We start from the raw sequence: 14,013 nt of genomic DNA on the forward strand, positions 1-14,013 counted from the left end.
ATATAACTCACCTCTGGCTTTTGCCCCTTCATTCTAGCAATCAGATGGGGTCTCAGCACATGGACCCCCCACCAAATAGAAATCTGTTATAATGATCTGTACACTTTTAGAATTTCTATTGTTCAATGACAGAACTACACAGCACCCGATGGACTTTATTGGCTATACAGAGAATCATCCAGTTTTTATCATGGAGATGCAGATGTGAACAGGGCCTTAAAGTGGGTATTTAGTAAACCCATTTTCAAATATGGTTTTAAGAATCTCTGATATCACTTATAGGGTCCCAATACATAGGACTTTTATTAGAGAAAGTAAAGTATATATATATATATATAATCTTCTGCCTTAGGTGAGCGATTATTACTGAACAATATTTGAATGTGTTACCACTATTGTACAGCAAAAGTTAACGTACCTCTATGGTGTATCTTGCCAAGAAGACATTAGAGATGCTTCTATTACTGGGTTCACATGTAAAATCTAGATTTTGTGCTGCCATTTTTATGTTGTGTAGCCGGAATAAAACAGATGTAGTATTTGGGTTTTGACTTAGTTTTGAAGGGATGCTTAAAGGGGTATTCTGCTGCTCAGCTTTTGGAACAAACAGTTCCGAATGCTGGAGCCCGTGACATCATAGCCCCGCCCCTTCATGACATCACACCCGGCCCCCTCAATGCAAGTCTATGGGAGGGGGCGTGACAGCCGTCACGCCCCCTCCCATAGACTTGCATTGAGGGGGCCGGGTGTGATGTCATGATGGGGCGGGGCTATGATGTCACGAGCTCCCGACTCCAGCATTCGGAACAGTTTGTTCCAAACGCTGAGCAGCGGAGTACCCCTTTAAAGTGCAACTTGATGAAGTGTTTTGATAAAAGAAGAAAAAGCACATGCATAGAGTGCATCAAATAGTGCCGATGTGCAGTTGTTTACATTCTTTTGGGGCAAAAATAAATAACTTAAAATGTTCATGTCATTTAAAAACATTTTGAGATGTTAGAAGTTGTTGCTCACACTGGGTCTCTCTCCTGAGACCTGCTGCAATTGTGAGTTATTAGCTGGGGAATTGGGCGGCATTCTACTCCCCGGCCAGCTGAGAGTTTCATCCATTTCTCAGCATAGACTTATATGTAGATAAATGGACGGATTTCTTAGCCCTGCCAATGTTCTTGACAGGTAAGAACATTTTATCAATGAACAAAATACAGGTCTTCAATCTACATATAATTACCTTATGGTAAAGAGGCTTTGGCTTAATATATTGGAGGCTCTGCACTATGGCTCATGTTTGGGAAGTCAGAACATTACTTTATATATTGTTTGCATATCTTTTCTAAACGGAAACAAGTTCTGTATTGTGAGAACTTTTAAATGAATAATACATATAAATGACTTAAGGGGGTGAAGTGCTGCTAAGACATGTGGTGTCAAACATATGAATCTGCCTAAGGGTGTAAGTGAATGTTATTGATTTGTATAAGATATCACATACAGCAGAACATATTATGCAAGACATTTGCAGGCAAAGGTGAATAAAGTACTAAATAAATATTTGTAGTGTAGTTATATTTTACCAATGTTTCACATTTTACAGACATCATGTATTGTGGTATTTGCAATGTTCCATATATTCAAACACCATCAAGCAATTTACATATGTGAAAGAGTAGAGATGTATTTTGGATGCATGTGAACAACCCATAATGTTGGGCCTCAATGTAATGTCAGCTGAATGTTACCCATTTTGTTTAACTTGCATTGACATTAATGGGAGTTATATAAATGGCAAAGCCTTATAAACATCATTATCCTGGTGCTATGTAAGCCTCCCACTAATGTCAATGGGAATTTACAGCTTGAATCGCCTAATTTTTGGCTTCCCAGCCACCTCCAGTGGCCACAAAAAGGCTGGAGATAGTCAGTGAGGCATTATTTCCATCCACGAGAAAGCTAATTTAATATTTAACATTTATATGTCTTTTAATTGAGAGTTTAATTCTTGTAACTTTACCCAGTGTAGATGGGAATTAGGCTACAACACAGCTGCAACCACCCATGCAATTGTATACGTCAGTGAACCCATGCCAGATAACTAATTTCAAAGGACCAACGTAGTCCAAAAATTACTACAATTGGTCCATAGAAAAACGTTATATGTCTCAACACCCAAAAGTTCATATTTTTTTTTACTAAATGAATTTATTTGCCATATGTTTAGTTTACATCCAACAATTGTTATGAAGTTAAGTGTCAGGAACTTTTTCATGGCTAATAAAATATTTTTTTTTAAAGTCTAATTTTTAAAAAACGGTTGTAGCCTAAAAGAAGAAGAAAAGTCAACAATTAAAGTTTAAAGTGTACGTGTCGTCAACAAAAACTTTTAATATAATGTAGATAATAACATTATAAGTATATTTGTAATATACATTGGTTAAAAAAGTGTGTATATTTTTGGTTGAAAAAATGCTGTCTCTGCAGCTATTGCATGTTTGTCCAAACACAGGAAGTGGGACAGGACAAGAAGGGATCTGTGCAGGCTCCTGGCTTGTCAATCCTCCTGATGTGTGAGCCTATAGCATGTCACAGAGCCTCACTGCACAGAGCCCTGCTTGTCCTCACTGCACAGATCCCTGCTTGTCCTCAGTATACAGAGCCCTGCTTGTCCTCACTGCACAGATCCCTGCTTGTCCTCAGTGTACAGAGCCCTGCTTGTCCTCACTGCACAGATCCCTGCTTGTCCACAGTGTACAGAGCCCTGCTTGTCCTCGTTGAACAGATCCCTGCTTGTCCTCAGTGTACAGAGCCCTGCTTGTCCTCACTCCACAAATCCCTGCTTGTCCTCACTGCACAGAGCCCTGCTTGTCCTCACTGCACAAATCCCTGCTTGTCCTCACTGCACAGATCCCTGCTTGTCCTCACTGCACAGAGCCCTGCTTGTCCACCCTCACTTCCTGTATTTGGACTCCTCATAGAGACACACAGGCATTAGCTGCAGGGACAAACATATACTTATAATAGTATTATCTACATTATATAAAACGTTTGTGTTGACGACAGGTACACTTTAAAAAAAGGGGTAAAAAACAGGCTTAAAATGTCAGAAATTTTCAGACTTTTCTTGCTAGTAAAACAACCATTTCTTAAGGTTAAAAATGAGCCTAAAAATGGTTTATGTACGTGGCATTAGACAACATTCCGTCTATTGAAATTCATGGATTCCGAGTACACGGTAGTATACATCAGTATACTTTTGGTCGATGTTTACTATTGTACGGGTAGTGATATACCCCTGGCAGTCCTCAGTCATGGCTCAATCTAATATAGACTTCTGTAGAACTGCCCATAAATAAGTGAGGATACAATCCCACATTACAGATACCATGCCCACCTGTGGTGGTCAGTGACCACATGATTTTGATGAAAATACCAGTATTGCCAGCCAAATACAGCAATGGAAGATGGCACTCCAAATAGGATAGTGAAGCAAACCAAGTGTTTATTCACCCATCCAACAGATAGATGCAACGTTTCAACTTCATAATGAAGTCTTTCTCAAGTATTGCCAGCCAAATTGTGCAGCTATTGGCCACCAGGTGAATGTGGCTTTGTCCACATGTGACAGCCACAGTACAGGACCCTTTAAGAGCTAAGTATTTGCAGTCCCCAAGCATTATCTATTGGTTGATCACACATGCTAGCCATGCATTATTTTTTAAATTAATGTCAACTGAACATTGCAATTTAACAATGGGGACACAAGACAGATTTCACTATGCTCCTTTCTTTCTTCCCATATTGAGAAAAAAAGTATACTCATGACTATGTCGGGGATGACTGAGCATTCAGCTGACAGCTATCTTATGTGTGGAGCAGACTAAATGGAAGCACTAACCTTGCTCAGCTTATTTCTCCTATTTATATAATTGTAGAGAACCGATGATCCAAGTTAAATAAGCAACTCTGCAGAATTGTGGGAAGATTAAATGTATCTGCTCAGGTTACGCACCGCAAGGTTCATCGGCCGGTCCAAGCAGAGCTATTTATTTTAACGAATATAACTTTTAATAACTGTTTCTTTCACCGTAGTATTTGCTGTGTATGATTATTTATTACATGGTGATATACTGTAAGTAAGCGGTGTCCTGGGGTCTTAAGTTTTGGCTGTGGAAGCTAAATTAAATCAAGCTGGCAATAAAAATAGATTTTCTTATTGGCTAATTGTATTACCAGTGTTAATCAAAAGTGGAATTATCGATTAGGGTGTATTCCCTTGTGTCTGTGTTGTAACTTTTTTCCCAAATACATATGACCACCTTGATTTATGTCATAAGCTGTTTCCTTGTATATTTATATTATTATTGGAATTGAGGAGTGCTCAAATAATAACACTTAAGGGCTGGTGCTTCTATACAGGCTTTAAACAGAGGGGTCATTTATGTGAATGGAAAACTGTAAAAAAAAACTTTCTGCAAGAGCTTAATTTATGTAATTAAACATTTTTATTAAATAAATCATTTCTATTAAATGCTTGCCCAACAAGACATTGCAGCATGGACTGGCAGACGGCCACATAGCTTACAGGAAAGATGTAGACATAGTGGTGACAAAGTTTCCAAGGCTCTGCTGCAAAACCCCTATTCATTATAATAGTAACTGCATAGCGTGGCGCCTGTACTCAGTATGAAAGCCTAGGATATTAAGACTTCTTCTGGATATGATTAATTTATTTAATGAAAATGTACAGGTACAATTCAGCCCTGTAGCAGGAGGTACAGGAGGATATGTTACGCAGAGGTGGCCTTGCTTCGGATGGGACCCTAGTGGATCCTGGATGTCACCCAGTCAAAGGCTATATGCCCAGCAGAGGTGAGTGAAAGATCGTGTTAGGGTCCCATCTGAAGTGAGGCCATCTCTGCTTGGTGGATGGGGGACACGTTTACCTTCACATTTCAAAAAGTGTGCTAAGAGCCTTTATTATCTGACCAAGAGTGCTTCTGCAACCTTCTACTTTGTATTTGCCACAGCAGCGTACACCCGTGTATTAGGTAGTTGTGCTGGATATTTTCTCAAAATATGAGAAAAATAAAGGGGAAAAGTACAAGTCAGCCCCGTGCTAACAGCAGACAAGAGCAGTGTGCTTTCTTTTTGATGTTAGAAGCAGCAGCACAGCCAGCCTTGTAAAGGAGTTGCACAGACTGTCCAGCAGTAGTAGTTGGAGATTTTTAATTACAACTATTAAGACACTTGCCTAATTTATTAAGAAAGGGAACAATATAAAGAAAATCAATGCAAAATAGTTCATAGCCATTTAAGACATTGTTGGTTTACCCTATAAGGGAACCCTATGTGTCATAGAGGTGGATGGCAGGGAGGCCATCTGAAGATGTTATTACTTATTTAAAGGATAAGGGATAACAAGTTGATCTGTGGGGGGTCTCTTCAGAAACCCCACTGATCCTAAGAACGAGGACAAAATTGTCCCTGGAATAAAGGGAGAGCGACACATGTGAGCGGTCGGTGCTCTGGTCATTCACTGTGGGGTTGCAGCACATTACCGAGTTCAGCAACCTCCATACCCGGGATCGGGTGACAACCCTTTTAAGGAAAACTAACTGAATGAAAAGCTAGAATAAAATATTATGTTATCACTGTACCAGAGCTGAACTCTAGAGACATTCTAGATTATTGATGTCAAAATAAAGGAACTGCTGTTTATTGAAAATTAAATGTTCATCAAACAATTCTACCACTAGTATGCCATTAACCAATACTGCAATTACAAGAAAGATATCATTGAGGTTCATGTTTCACATCACAATCAGGAATATCATATGAAATGTATACAAAATAAAGGAATTTTATTTGGATATCTACTTCAGTTAAACTTCTGTATTATGACTGTAGAAAGACATATTAATAGACATAGAAAAGATGCCATGAAATAACATGGTCTCCAATATATCACTTCCAGCACAGAATTTTTGACAACTGGACATGTGCTGATTGGGAGGTAGCCATCATGAAAGTAACAGCATACATTAAGAGAAGGAGTGGGAAAACAAAGAAAATCAGTGTGACAGAATGTTACTTAATCCCAAGGTAATATTTTATCATGCTTCAGGAAGACGATCAATGCAATATCAATCCGATCTATATGTTAAGCTGCTCAGCTGTAGAGTAGTGCTCTAATACCTTTGTCTATCCATCATATGTAGACAGGAACTTTCTTTTTGTTTGCAAAAATACAATACTATAAAATAGTAGGAACTGGGGTTGGGGATATGTGTTCTTTTGGTGCATATTTAGCAAAGAATGGCAAAAACACAGATAACATGACCCCAACAATTGCAAGCATATAGCCCCATCCAATTTGACAGTCTCCTGCATAGTATATACTTGACTTCTCACAGTACTTTTTCACAGTAGCAGAGTTGAGGCCAAAAGGATAGACCAAGAGTCCCGATGCCATGATGAAAACTGCAAATACAAACAGAGAAAATGAACTGTAAATGGCATGCAGGAATAACACATTAACATAGATTATTATGCAATTTAAAGTGTTGCTGTTTTTCCAATGAAGTTGCTGTTCACTGCCTGTTGTTATGCTCAGTCCATCTCTAGTAACAGACATGGAGATTTAAAGGGAATGTGTCATCAGTGTCACCTGCACTTACCCTTTTGGTACAGGCATGTAGTGTGGATGACACTGTTGAGAATGATACTTACCTTACCTACTCCCAGTCTGTGGTTCCTCCCGTCAGTTATCTTCCTTGTTTTTGCGGCAGGCTTCGGGTACGGGCAGACCTCCAGGAGCACTCTGATGTCACCGCAGCAGCTGTGCACCAAGCCTGCCATCCGAATAAGGAATATAATGGATAAACAGGACCACAGATTGGGGATAGGTAAGTTTAATTATCAGCCTGTACCAACAGGTTAGTGCAGGTGACATTGATGACAGGAGGAGGGGGCAGGGCTGTCATCACAGGCTTACTGCAATGTACACAGAGAAAGCCTGCCTCTTATCAGCCATTGTATTGCTGCTTTCTTGCCTTTGCTATGAGATGGCTGCTCTCCTGCATCTGAAATCAGCTATAGGTTTTCTGCTCTCTTCCCTCTATCCGCTATAGGACTGCTGACTCCCAGTCTCTGCTATTAGCCATAGTATTACTGCATTCCTGCCTTTGTCATCAGCCATAGGATTGCAATTTTCCTGCCTCTGCTATTAGCCATGGGATTGCCGCTCTCCTGCCTCTGCTATTGGCCATGGGATTGCAGCTCTCCTGCCTCTGCTATTAGCCACGGGATTGCAGCTCTCCTGCCTCTGCTATTAGCCATGTGATTGCAGCTCTCCTTCCTCTGCTATTAGCCATGGGATTGCAGCTCTCCTGCCTCTGCTATTAGCCATGGGATTGCAGCTCTCCTGCCTCTGCTATTAGCCATGGGAATGCAGCTCTCCTGCCTCTACTATTAGCCATGGGATTGCAGCTCTCCTGCCTCTGCTATTAGCCATGGGAATGCAGCTCTCCTGCCTCTGCTATTAGCCATGGGAATGCAGCTCTCCTGCCTCTACTATTAGCCACGGGATTACAGCTCTCCTTCCTCTGCTATTAGCCATGGGACTGCAGCTCTCCTGCCTCTGCTATTAGCCATGGGATTGCAGCTCTCCTGCCTCTGCTATTAGCCATGGGATTGCAGCTCTCCTGCCTCTGCTATTAGCCATGGGATTGCAGCTCTCCTGCCTCTGCTATTAGCCATGGGATTGCAGCTCTCCTGCCTCTGCTATTAGCCATGGGATTGCAGCTCTCCTGCCTCTGCTATTAGCCATGGGATTGCAGCTCTCCTGACTCTGCTATTAGCCATGGGATTGCAGCTCTCCTGCCTCTGCTATTAGCCATGGGAATGGAGCTCTCCTGCCTCTACTATTAGCCATGGGATTGCAGCTCTCCTGCCTCTGCTATTAGCCATGGGATTGCAGCTCTCCTGCCTCTGCTATTAGCCATGGGATTGCAGCTCTCCTGCCTCTGCTTTTAACCATGGGATTGCAGCTCTCCTGCCTCTGTTTTCAGCCATAGAATTGCTGCTCTGCTTAAGTAAAGTTACCTAACACAACCTCTCATCTTATGGATCTACAAGTTGACTGTGTGAGGTTTCTTAGTGGTTATACCAAGCATCATTTTAGTCTGCTAGCCTGTATTTTTTTCATAATTGGTGCTTTTGCTATCTGCCTATTACTGTGTACTGTATTGATATTTCAGGCTTCTCAGTACTTCCTTCCTCAGTACTTCTCAGTACTTCATTTAGCATCACTGTGGATTTACTTTAGTATTGTCACCGTTATAAATGGTCTAATACACTTATGGCTACAATATGGAGAACACATACAGAAGGTTTTGCTAGAACATGTAGGTAAAGGATATTGAGGTTTACGCATCTATCTTAGTGGTTTGTCAGCACAAAACAACATTTTTACTAATCAATGGAGTATGAGCCTCTGTTGTCCCAGTATACATGTACACATAGAGGGGTGGGAATGCAAATCGTGGTTGGCATCCTATTGGCCTATAGTACCAGTATTGGTAGGCAAGCAGTTCAGGTACACCCTTGGGGTCTATTCACAAGGTGGAATTTCCGCTTGCGGAATTTCAGAAGTGTGAATGGGAGTCCGGAATCCCATAGAAGTCTATGGGCTTTAATTTAAGGCGGAAATTCAGCCATGTGAATAGACCCTAAAGCTAGGTTCACACCGCAGAATCTCTGGGCAGAAAATTTCCACCAGGAGATTCTGAGGGCGGACACTGCAATATCCAATAGACTGCAATGTGTTCCGCAAATATTTCCGCCTGAAGAATGAGCAACGCCATTCTTTAGGCGGAAATTTTCAAGCGGATTTTCCGTTCATAAATTCCGCTTCACAAATTCCAAAGTGTGAATTTGTGAACAGAAACCCATTCACTATACTATACATTTTAGTAAGCGGAATTTCTGCCTGCAATTTCTAAACGGAATTGCAGGCGAAAATTCTGTAGTGTGAACCTAGCCTTAGAAAAATGCAAAGGGCAGAAGAAAAAGGGGGATAAGTACATGAAATACAAATAATGCAGCTGCAGAGAAAGGTTTAACCATCACCTAATGCTTACACAATGAAGCCCAGTGCTGTCTTCCAATTATTCAGATTACAGGACTAAATAAATACTTAGTAACCTGCAATATATTGGCAGATCGATCCATAAGAACCAGTCAGCTCTGAGGCATGAAGTGTATGTGGTATAATGGCATAGCCTCCAGGAGGGATTTGGGACTTACAATAAAAAACAAATACTGGTACCTGAAACTCTCAGGCAATTTAAAAGGAACGTGTAATCAGAAAATGACATATGGTTTAAATGAAGCTTTATGTAATAGATATTTTTTATATATTTAGAATTTTTTAATTTTCCATGTCACTATATTAAAGGAAAACTGTCAGCTTTCTCCCCCCGCACTGACCAGTGGTACTGGCTGGTAGAGCAGGGGATGCTGATCAGTTTGATGCTTACTGTGCCCGGATCCGCTGCGCCATTCGCCCTTAATCTTCTATTTTCAGTATATGCTAATGAGGTGCTAACTGGCACCGGGTGGGTTAACTGGCACTCTGACATCAGTGCCGCGTGCCGCTTATCTCATCAATGTTCTTCCCCTCCCTCCGCCTCTCCCTCTTCTCCCCGCTCTGTAATGAAGAGAAAGGGGAGGAATATTGATGAGTTGGGCGGCGCTGCGGTAGGCGGCACTGACGTCAGAGTGCCAGTTAGCCTGGCCGGTGCCAGTTAGCACCTCATTAGCATATACCGAAAATCGAAGATTACCTCCGAACGGCGCATTACCTCCGATCTGGGCACGGTAAGGACCAAACTGATCAGCGTCCCCCGCACTACCAGCCAGTAAACAATCCTGAAATCCTGCTATTTTAATGTGAACCACTTCTCAGCATTCTGCTCATCATCATTGTTCACATCTACACCACAGCAGTACTCCGGGAGATATGTCTAAAAAGTACCAATACGTATCCCTTGGTGTACCCATAGACTTCTATTAACCCCTTAAAGGGGTACTCCGGTGCTTACACATCTTATCCGCTATCCAAAGGATAGGGGATAAGATGCCTGATCGTGGGAGTCCCGCCCCCTCCCGTAGGCTTGCATTGAGGGGCGGAGCGTGACATCACACGGGGGTGGGGGCGTGACGTCACACGCCGCCGACTCTGCGGTCGAGCGTAATCAGACCCGGAGCAAACACGCTCCGGGGACTGATTACAAACGGGTGCCGCGTGCATGATCGCGGGCGTCCCCAGCTGCGGGACTCCCGCGATCAGGCATCTTATCCCCTATCCTTTGGATAGAGGATAAGATGTGTAAGCACCGGAGTACCCCTTTAAGGATGCAGCTATTTTTCATTTTTTTACCTTCTAATAGCCATAACACTTTTAATTTTACGCCACACCCAGACCCATATGAGGGCATCACTCATTTTACAAAAAAAAAAAAAGATTTATTTGTTGGTTAAGTTGAAAACCCCCTAACCATTTTGCAACTTTTGGGGGGTTCTTTACAACCTATAAACTACAGAGCAGCACAAAAGGGCAATGGAGGCTTTGGCAGCCATTTTCAACACAATACATGTGACGAGCTACAGACCTTTCCTCAAGTTAAACTTTTAAAGGCTTTTTGGAGTTTTTTTGCCGCTTTCACCTAGTAACAGTAGGTTGTCATTAGGTTGTCAATAATATGGCACATTCAATTACATGGGTGTTTAAAGAGGTACTCCAGTGAAAAACAATGTTTTTTATTTATTTTTTTTAAATGAACTGGTGCCAGGAAGTTAAACAGATTTGTAAATTACTTCTATTTAAAAATCTTAATTCTTCCAGTACTTATCAGGTGCTGTATGTTCCACAGAAAGTTCTTTTCTTTTTTAAGTTCTTTTCTGTCTGACCACAGTGCTCTCTGCTGACACCTCTGTTCATGCCAGGAACTGTCCAGAGCAGGAGAGGTTTGCTAAGGGGATTTACTTCTGCTCTGGACAGTTCCTGACATGGGCAGAGGTGTCAACAGAGAGCACTGTGGCCAGACTGGAAAGAACTGCACAACTTCCTCTGGAGCATACAGCAGCCGATAAGTACTGGAAGGATTAAGATTTTTAAATAGAAGTAATTTACAAATCTGTTTAACTTCCTGGCACCAGTTGATTTAAAAAAAATGTTTTCCCCTGGAGTACCCCTTTTATGTACATGACTCATAATATTATATTGAGAAATAGATACATTAAGAACTATAAAACTCAAGTTTTTTTTCAGAAACAAAAAGAAGGGAGGAATGTGTTGATGTTATATACCGTATATACTCGAGTATTAGCCAACCCGAATATAAGCTGAGGCCCCTAATTTCACCTAAAAAACCCAGGAAAACCTATTGACTCGAGTATAAGCCTAGGGTGGGAAATACATAATTCCCCCCCCCCATGTCATCATCCCGACCCCCCCTCATCCCTCCTGTCATCATCCAGACCCCCCTCATCCCCCCCATCATACAGATCCCCCTTGCCCCCCCGTATCTTTATCCAGACCTCCCTCATACCCCCCTGTCATTATTCAGACCCCCCTCTCTTGTTCTCTACTCACCTCCCCAGTTGCAGCTCTGTCGGTCCTTCCCTAGCAGCCGTCCAACGTCGCTGCAGGGACCATCCGACATCCAGTTGGGAGGGTGAGCCGGTCCGGGCCGTCCATCTTGAACAGGAGGCCCTCTTCTCCGCTCTGGGCCTGCCCTGGACTAGTGACGGTGCATTGACGCCGCCGTGTAGGGACGGCCCTGATGTCATGGACGTCTGCTGCGCACGGACATCCCTGCACGGTGGCATCAATGCAGCGTCACTAGTCCAGGGCTGGCCCAGAGCGGAGAAGAGGGCCTCCTGTTCAAGATAGATGGCCCGGACCGGCTCACCCTTCCCACTGGAAGTCGGACCTTCCCTGCATCCCCTCGTCGCCCCCACTGGTATGCCTACGATTTTTTTTTTTTCCCCATCACTTGAGTATAAGCTGAGGGGGACGTTTTTGGCACGAAAAATGGTGCTGATATATATATATATATATATATATATATATATATATATATATATATAGGAGTTGGGGTTTTGCAACAGCTGGAGATACAGTGTTTGGAAATTACTGCTTTAGCTAAATATTATAGGAAGAAGTCCTCTCTATTGCATTCAATGAATACTTGTGCCTTTACAGCTCCAAATTGATATTGTCACTTCCTGCAATCTCACAGAGATCCACATGGTGGTAGCAATGTACAAGAAAATTTGACTTAAGTTCAAGATTTAAACAAATTTTATCAGGTTTTTATTTTATTTCTATTTCTTAATTTTTATGTTTTTTTTTTTTTTTTTTATAAATTTGAAAAGATAATGTTATCGCTTTCCGCTTACAGTGGACACAGTGTTAATATAAGATATCTCTCCTCTATAGATGTTAGAATGAATGAACCAGATTCTCAGCTCATCGTGCTTATTTGCATTTTCTCGTGCCACGTTGCCCGCCACATGCATTGAACTAAGTCCCTCTCCAGTCTGCAAAGTGGTTGGATAAACACCTCAGTGCCTTTATCTGGCTATAAATACAATCCATATGACGCAAGTTATGCATTTAGCTATGAATAGAATATTATTTGGGTTTGAGCGCCACACTGTTGCATATTACTAAAAGCAATTTTGTCTGAAATAACATTTTGATGTTATTTAAGACAATTTTTCACCGTGGAGAGTGCTTACTTTATTAGCTATGTGGGTAAAATGACCATGTGATCACAAATGTTCTTTTATATCAAATATATATATATATATATATATATATATATATATAATCACTACATCGACTATATAAAGGGAACCTAAAATATAACTTTTAATAGATACGTAAGTTAAAACGTGTACAAATAGATTTCAATGGTAGCAAAACATATATAAATATTCAATTTACAAATGAATGGCGGCCATCAGTGCAGCTGTCATTGCTTGAAATGCAGTGACTTAGTGTTCCACAGAAATATCCTCAATATAATCCATAAGATATTGGACTTCCAGATAATGAGTATCCAAATATCATTACATGAAATGCTCTATAGTACTTAAGTTGCAAAGTGGCACCTCTAGAGATTCGTTCACAGTCCTCTATTCTAGGAGTATGTGGTTGAACATCGTTATAGACTGTATATAGCCACCAAATGTCCCTCTGTTGAGAGTCTAGAATAGTTGATGAATGGAGTGTGTGAATCACTGGACACTAGTTATGCTGTAGTTCACACCTAAGTAGAAGGTAATGCGCTTTCACACTGTTGTAGTAACTGAGCACCTTATCCAACGTGGTTCACACTCATATTGTTGATTAGGCGTCGTAAAGAACCACACAGTCCAACATCTCTTGCTATACGTCCTATTCTCACACCGCAGTATAAGAACCGCATCACATATGTGTATCCAGACGCAGTTCATACATTATATAGATTGAGTAGGTGCGTGTTCACATTAGTTATTGCGATCTGATCCTTGAATTTGTCGGAATGTAGCTCCTATTATCAACGGACCACTTTACTTGTCGCACTGTGTAGACAGCGTCATATAGATATCAATGAGGCTCCCATTATTCCAACATGCACATATTATATAACCACAGTCTCTACTCTTATTCAGTGCAAGGTGTGAGAGTATAGATATAAACAGTTATTGCAAATTCCAAGCTGGTATTCAATGTGACAATGTTGATCTGACTATCACAATGGTAGTAGGTTCCTACTATTATCATTTGAACCAAGGGTCAACGCCAGTATGCATAAAGTAGTATAATAATTTGCCCTATATAGGTGTGAACAGAGGCTGATTGCCACTAAGGTACTTTCTTATATAAGGCAAATAGTGTGTCCAGTGTATGGCTACTCCGGAGTGCCTATTTTTTCCTCATATTGAATGTACATTATTAGAGGT

General features: G+C 41.4%; 1 protein-coding gene and 1 long non-coding RNA gene across 2 annotated transcripts in view; one reads left to right on the forward strand and one right to left on the reverse strand.

The window, feature by feature from the left end:
• Positions 1–769: 769 nt before the first annotated feature.
• LOC130356995 (LHFPL tetraspan subfamily member 7 protein-like) overlaps positions 770–14,013 on the reverse strand; it is a 286,403-nt gene continuing 273,159 nt past the window's right edge. Inside the window, exon 3 of the mRNA XM_056559269.1 lies at positions 770–6,477. Coding sequence (XP_056415244.1) covers positions 6,251–6,477 — 227 coding nt within the window. The 3' untranslated portion in view covers positions 770–6,250. The remainder of the gene's footprint in view (positions 6,478–14,013) is intronic.
• The window catches only part of LOC130356996 (uncharacterized), a 33,308-nt gene continuing 26,079 nt past the window's right edge, over positions 6,785–14,013 (forward strand). Inside the window, exon 1 of the long non-coding RNA XR_008889062.1 lies at positions 6,785–6,902. This is a non-coding gene — a long non-coding RNA (uncharacterized LOC130356996). The remainder of the gene's footprint in view (positions 6,903–14,013) is intronic.

The sequence above is a fragment of the Hyla sarda genome, chromosome 2, assembly GCF_029499605.1.
Source record: "Hyla sarda isolate aHylSar1 chromosome 2, aHylSar1.hap1, whole genome shotgun sequence".
Lineage (NCBI taxonomy): Eukaryota > Metazoa > Chordata > Amphibia > Anura > Hylidae > Hyla > Hyla sarda.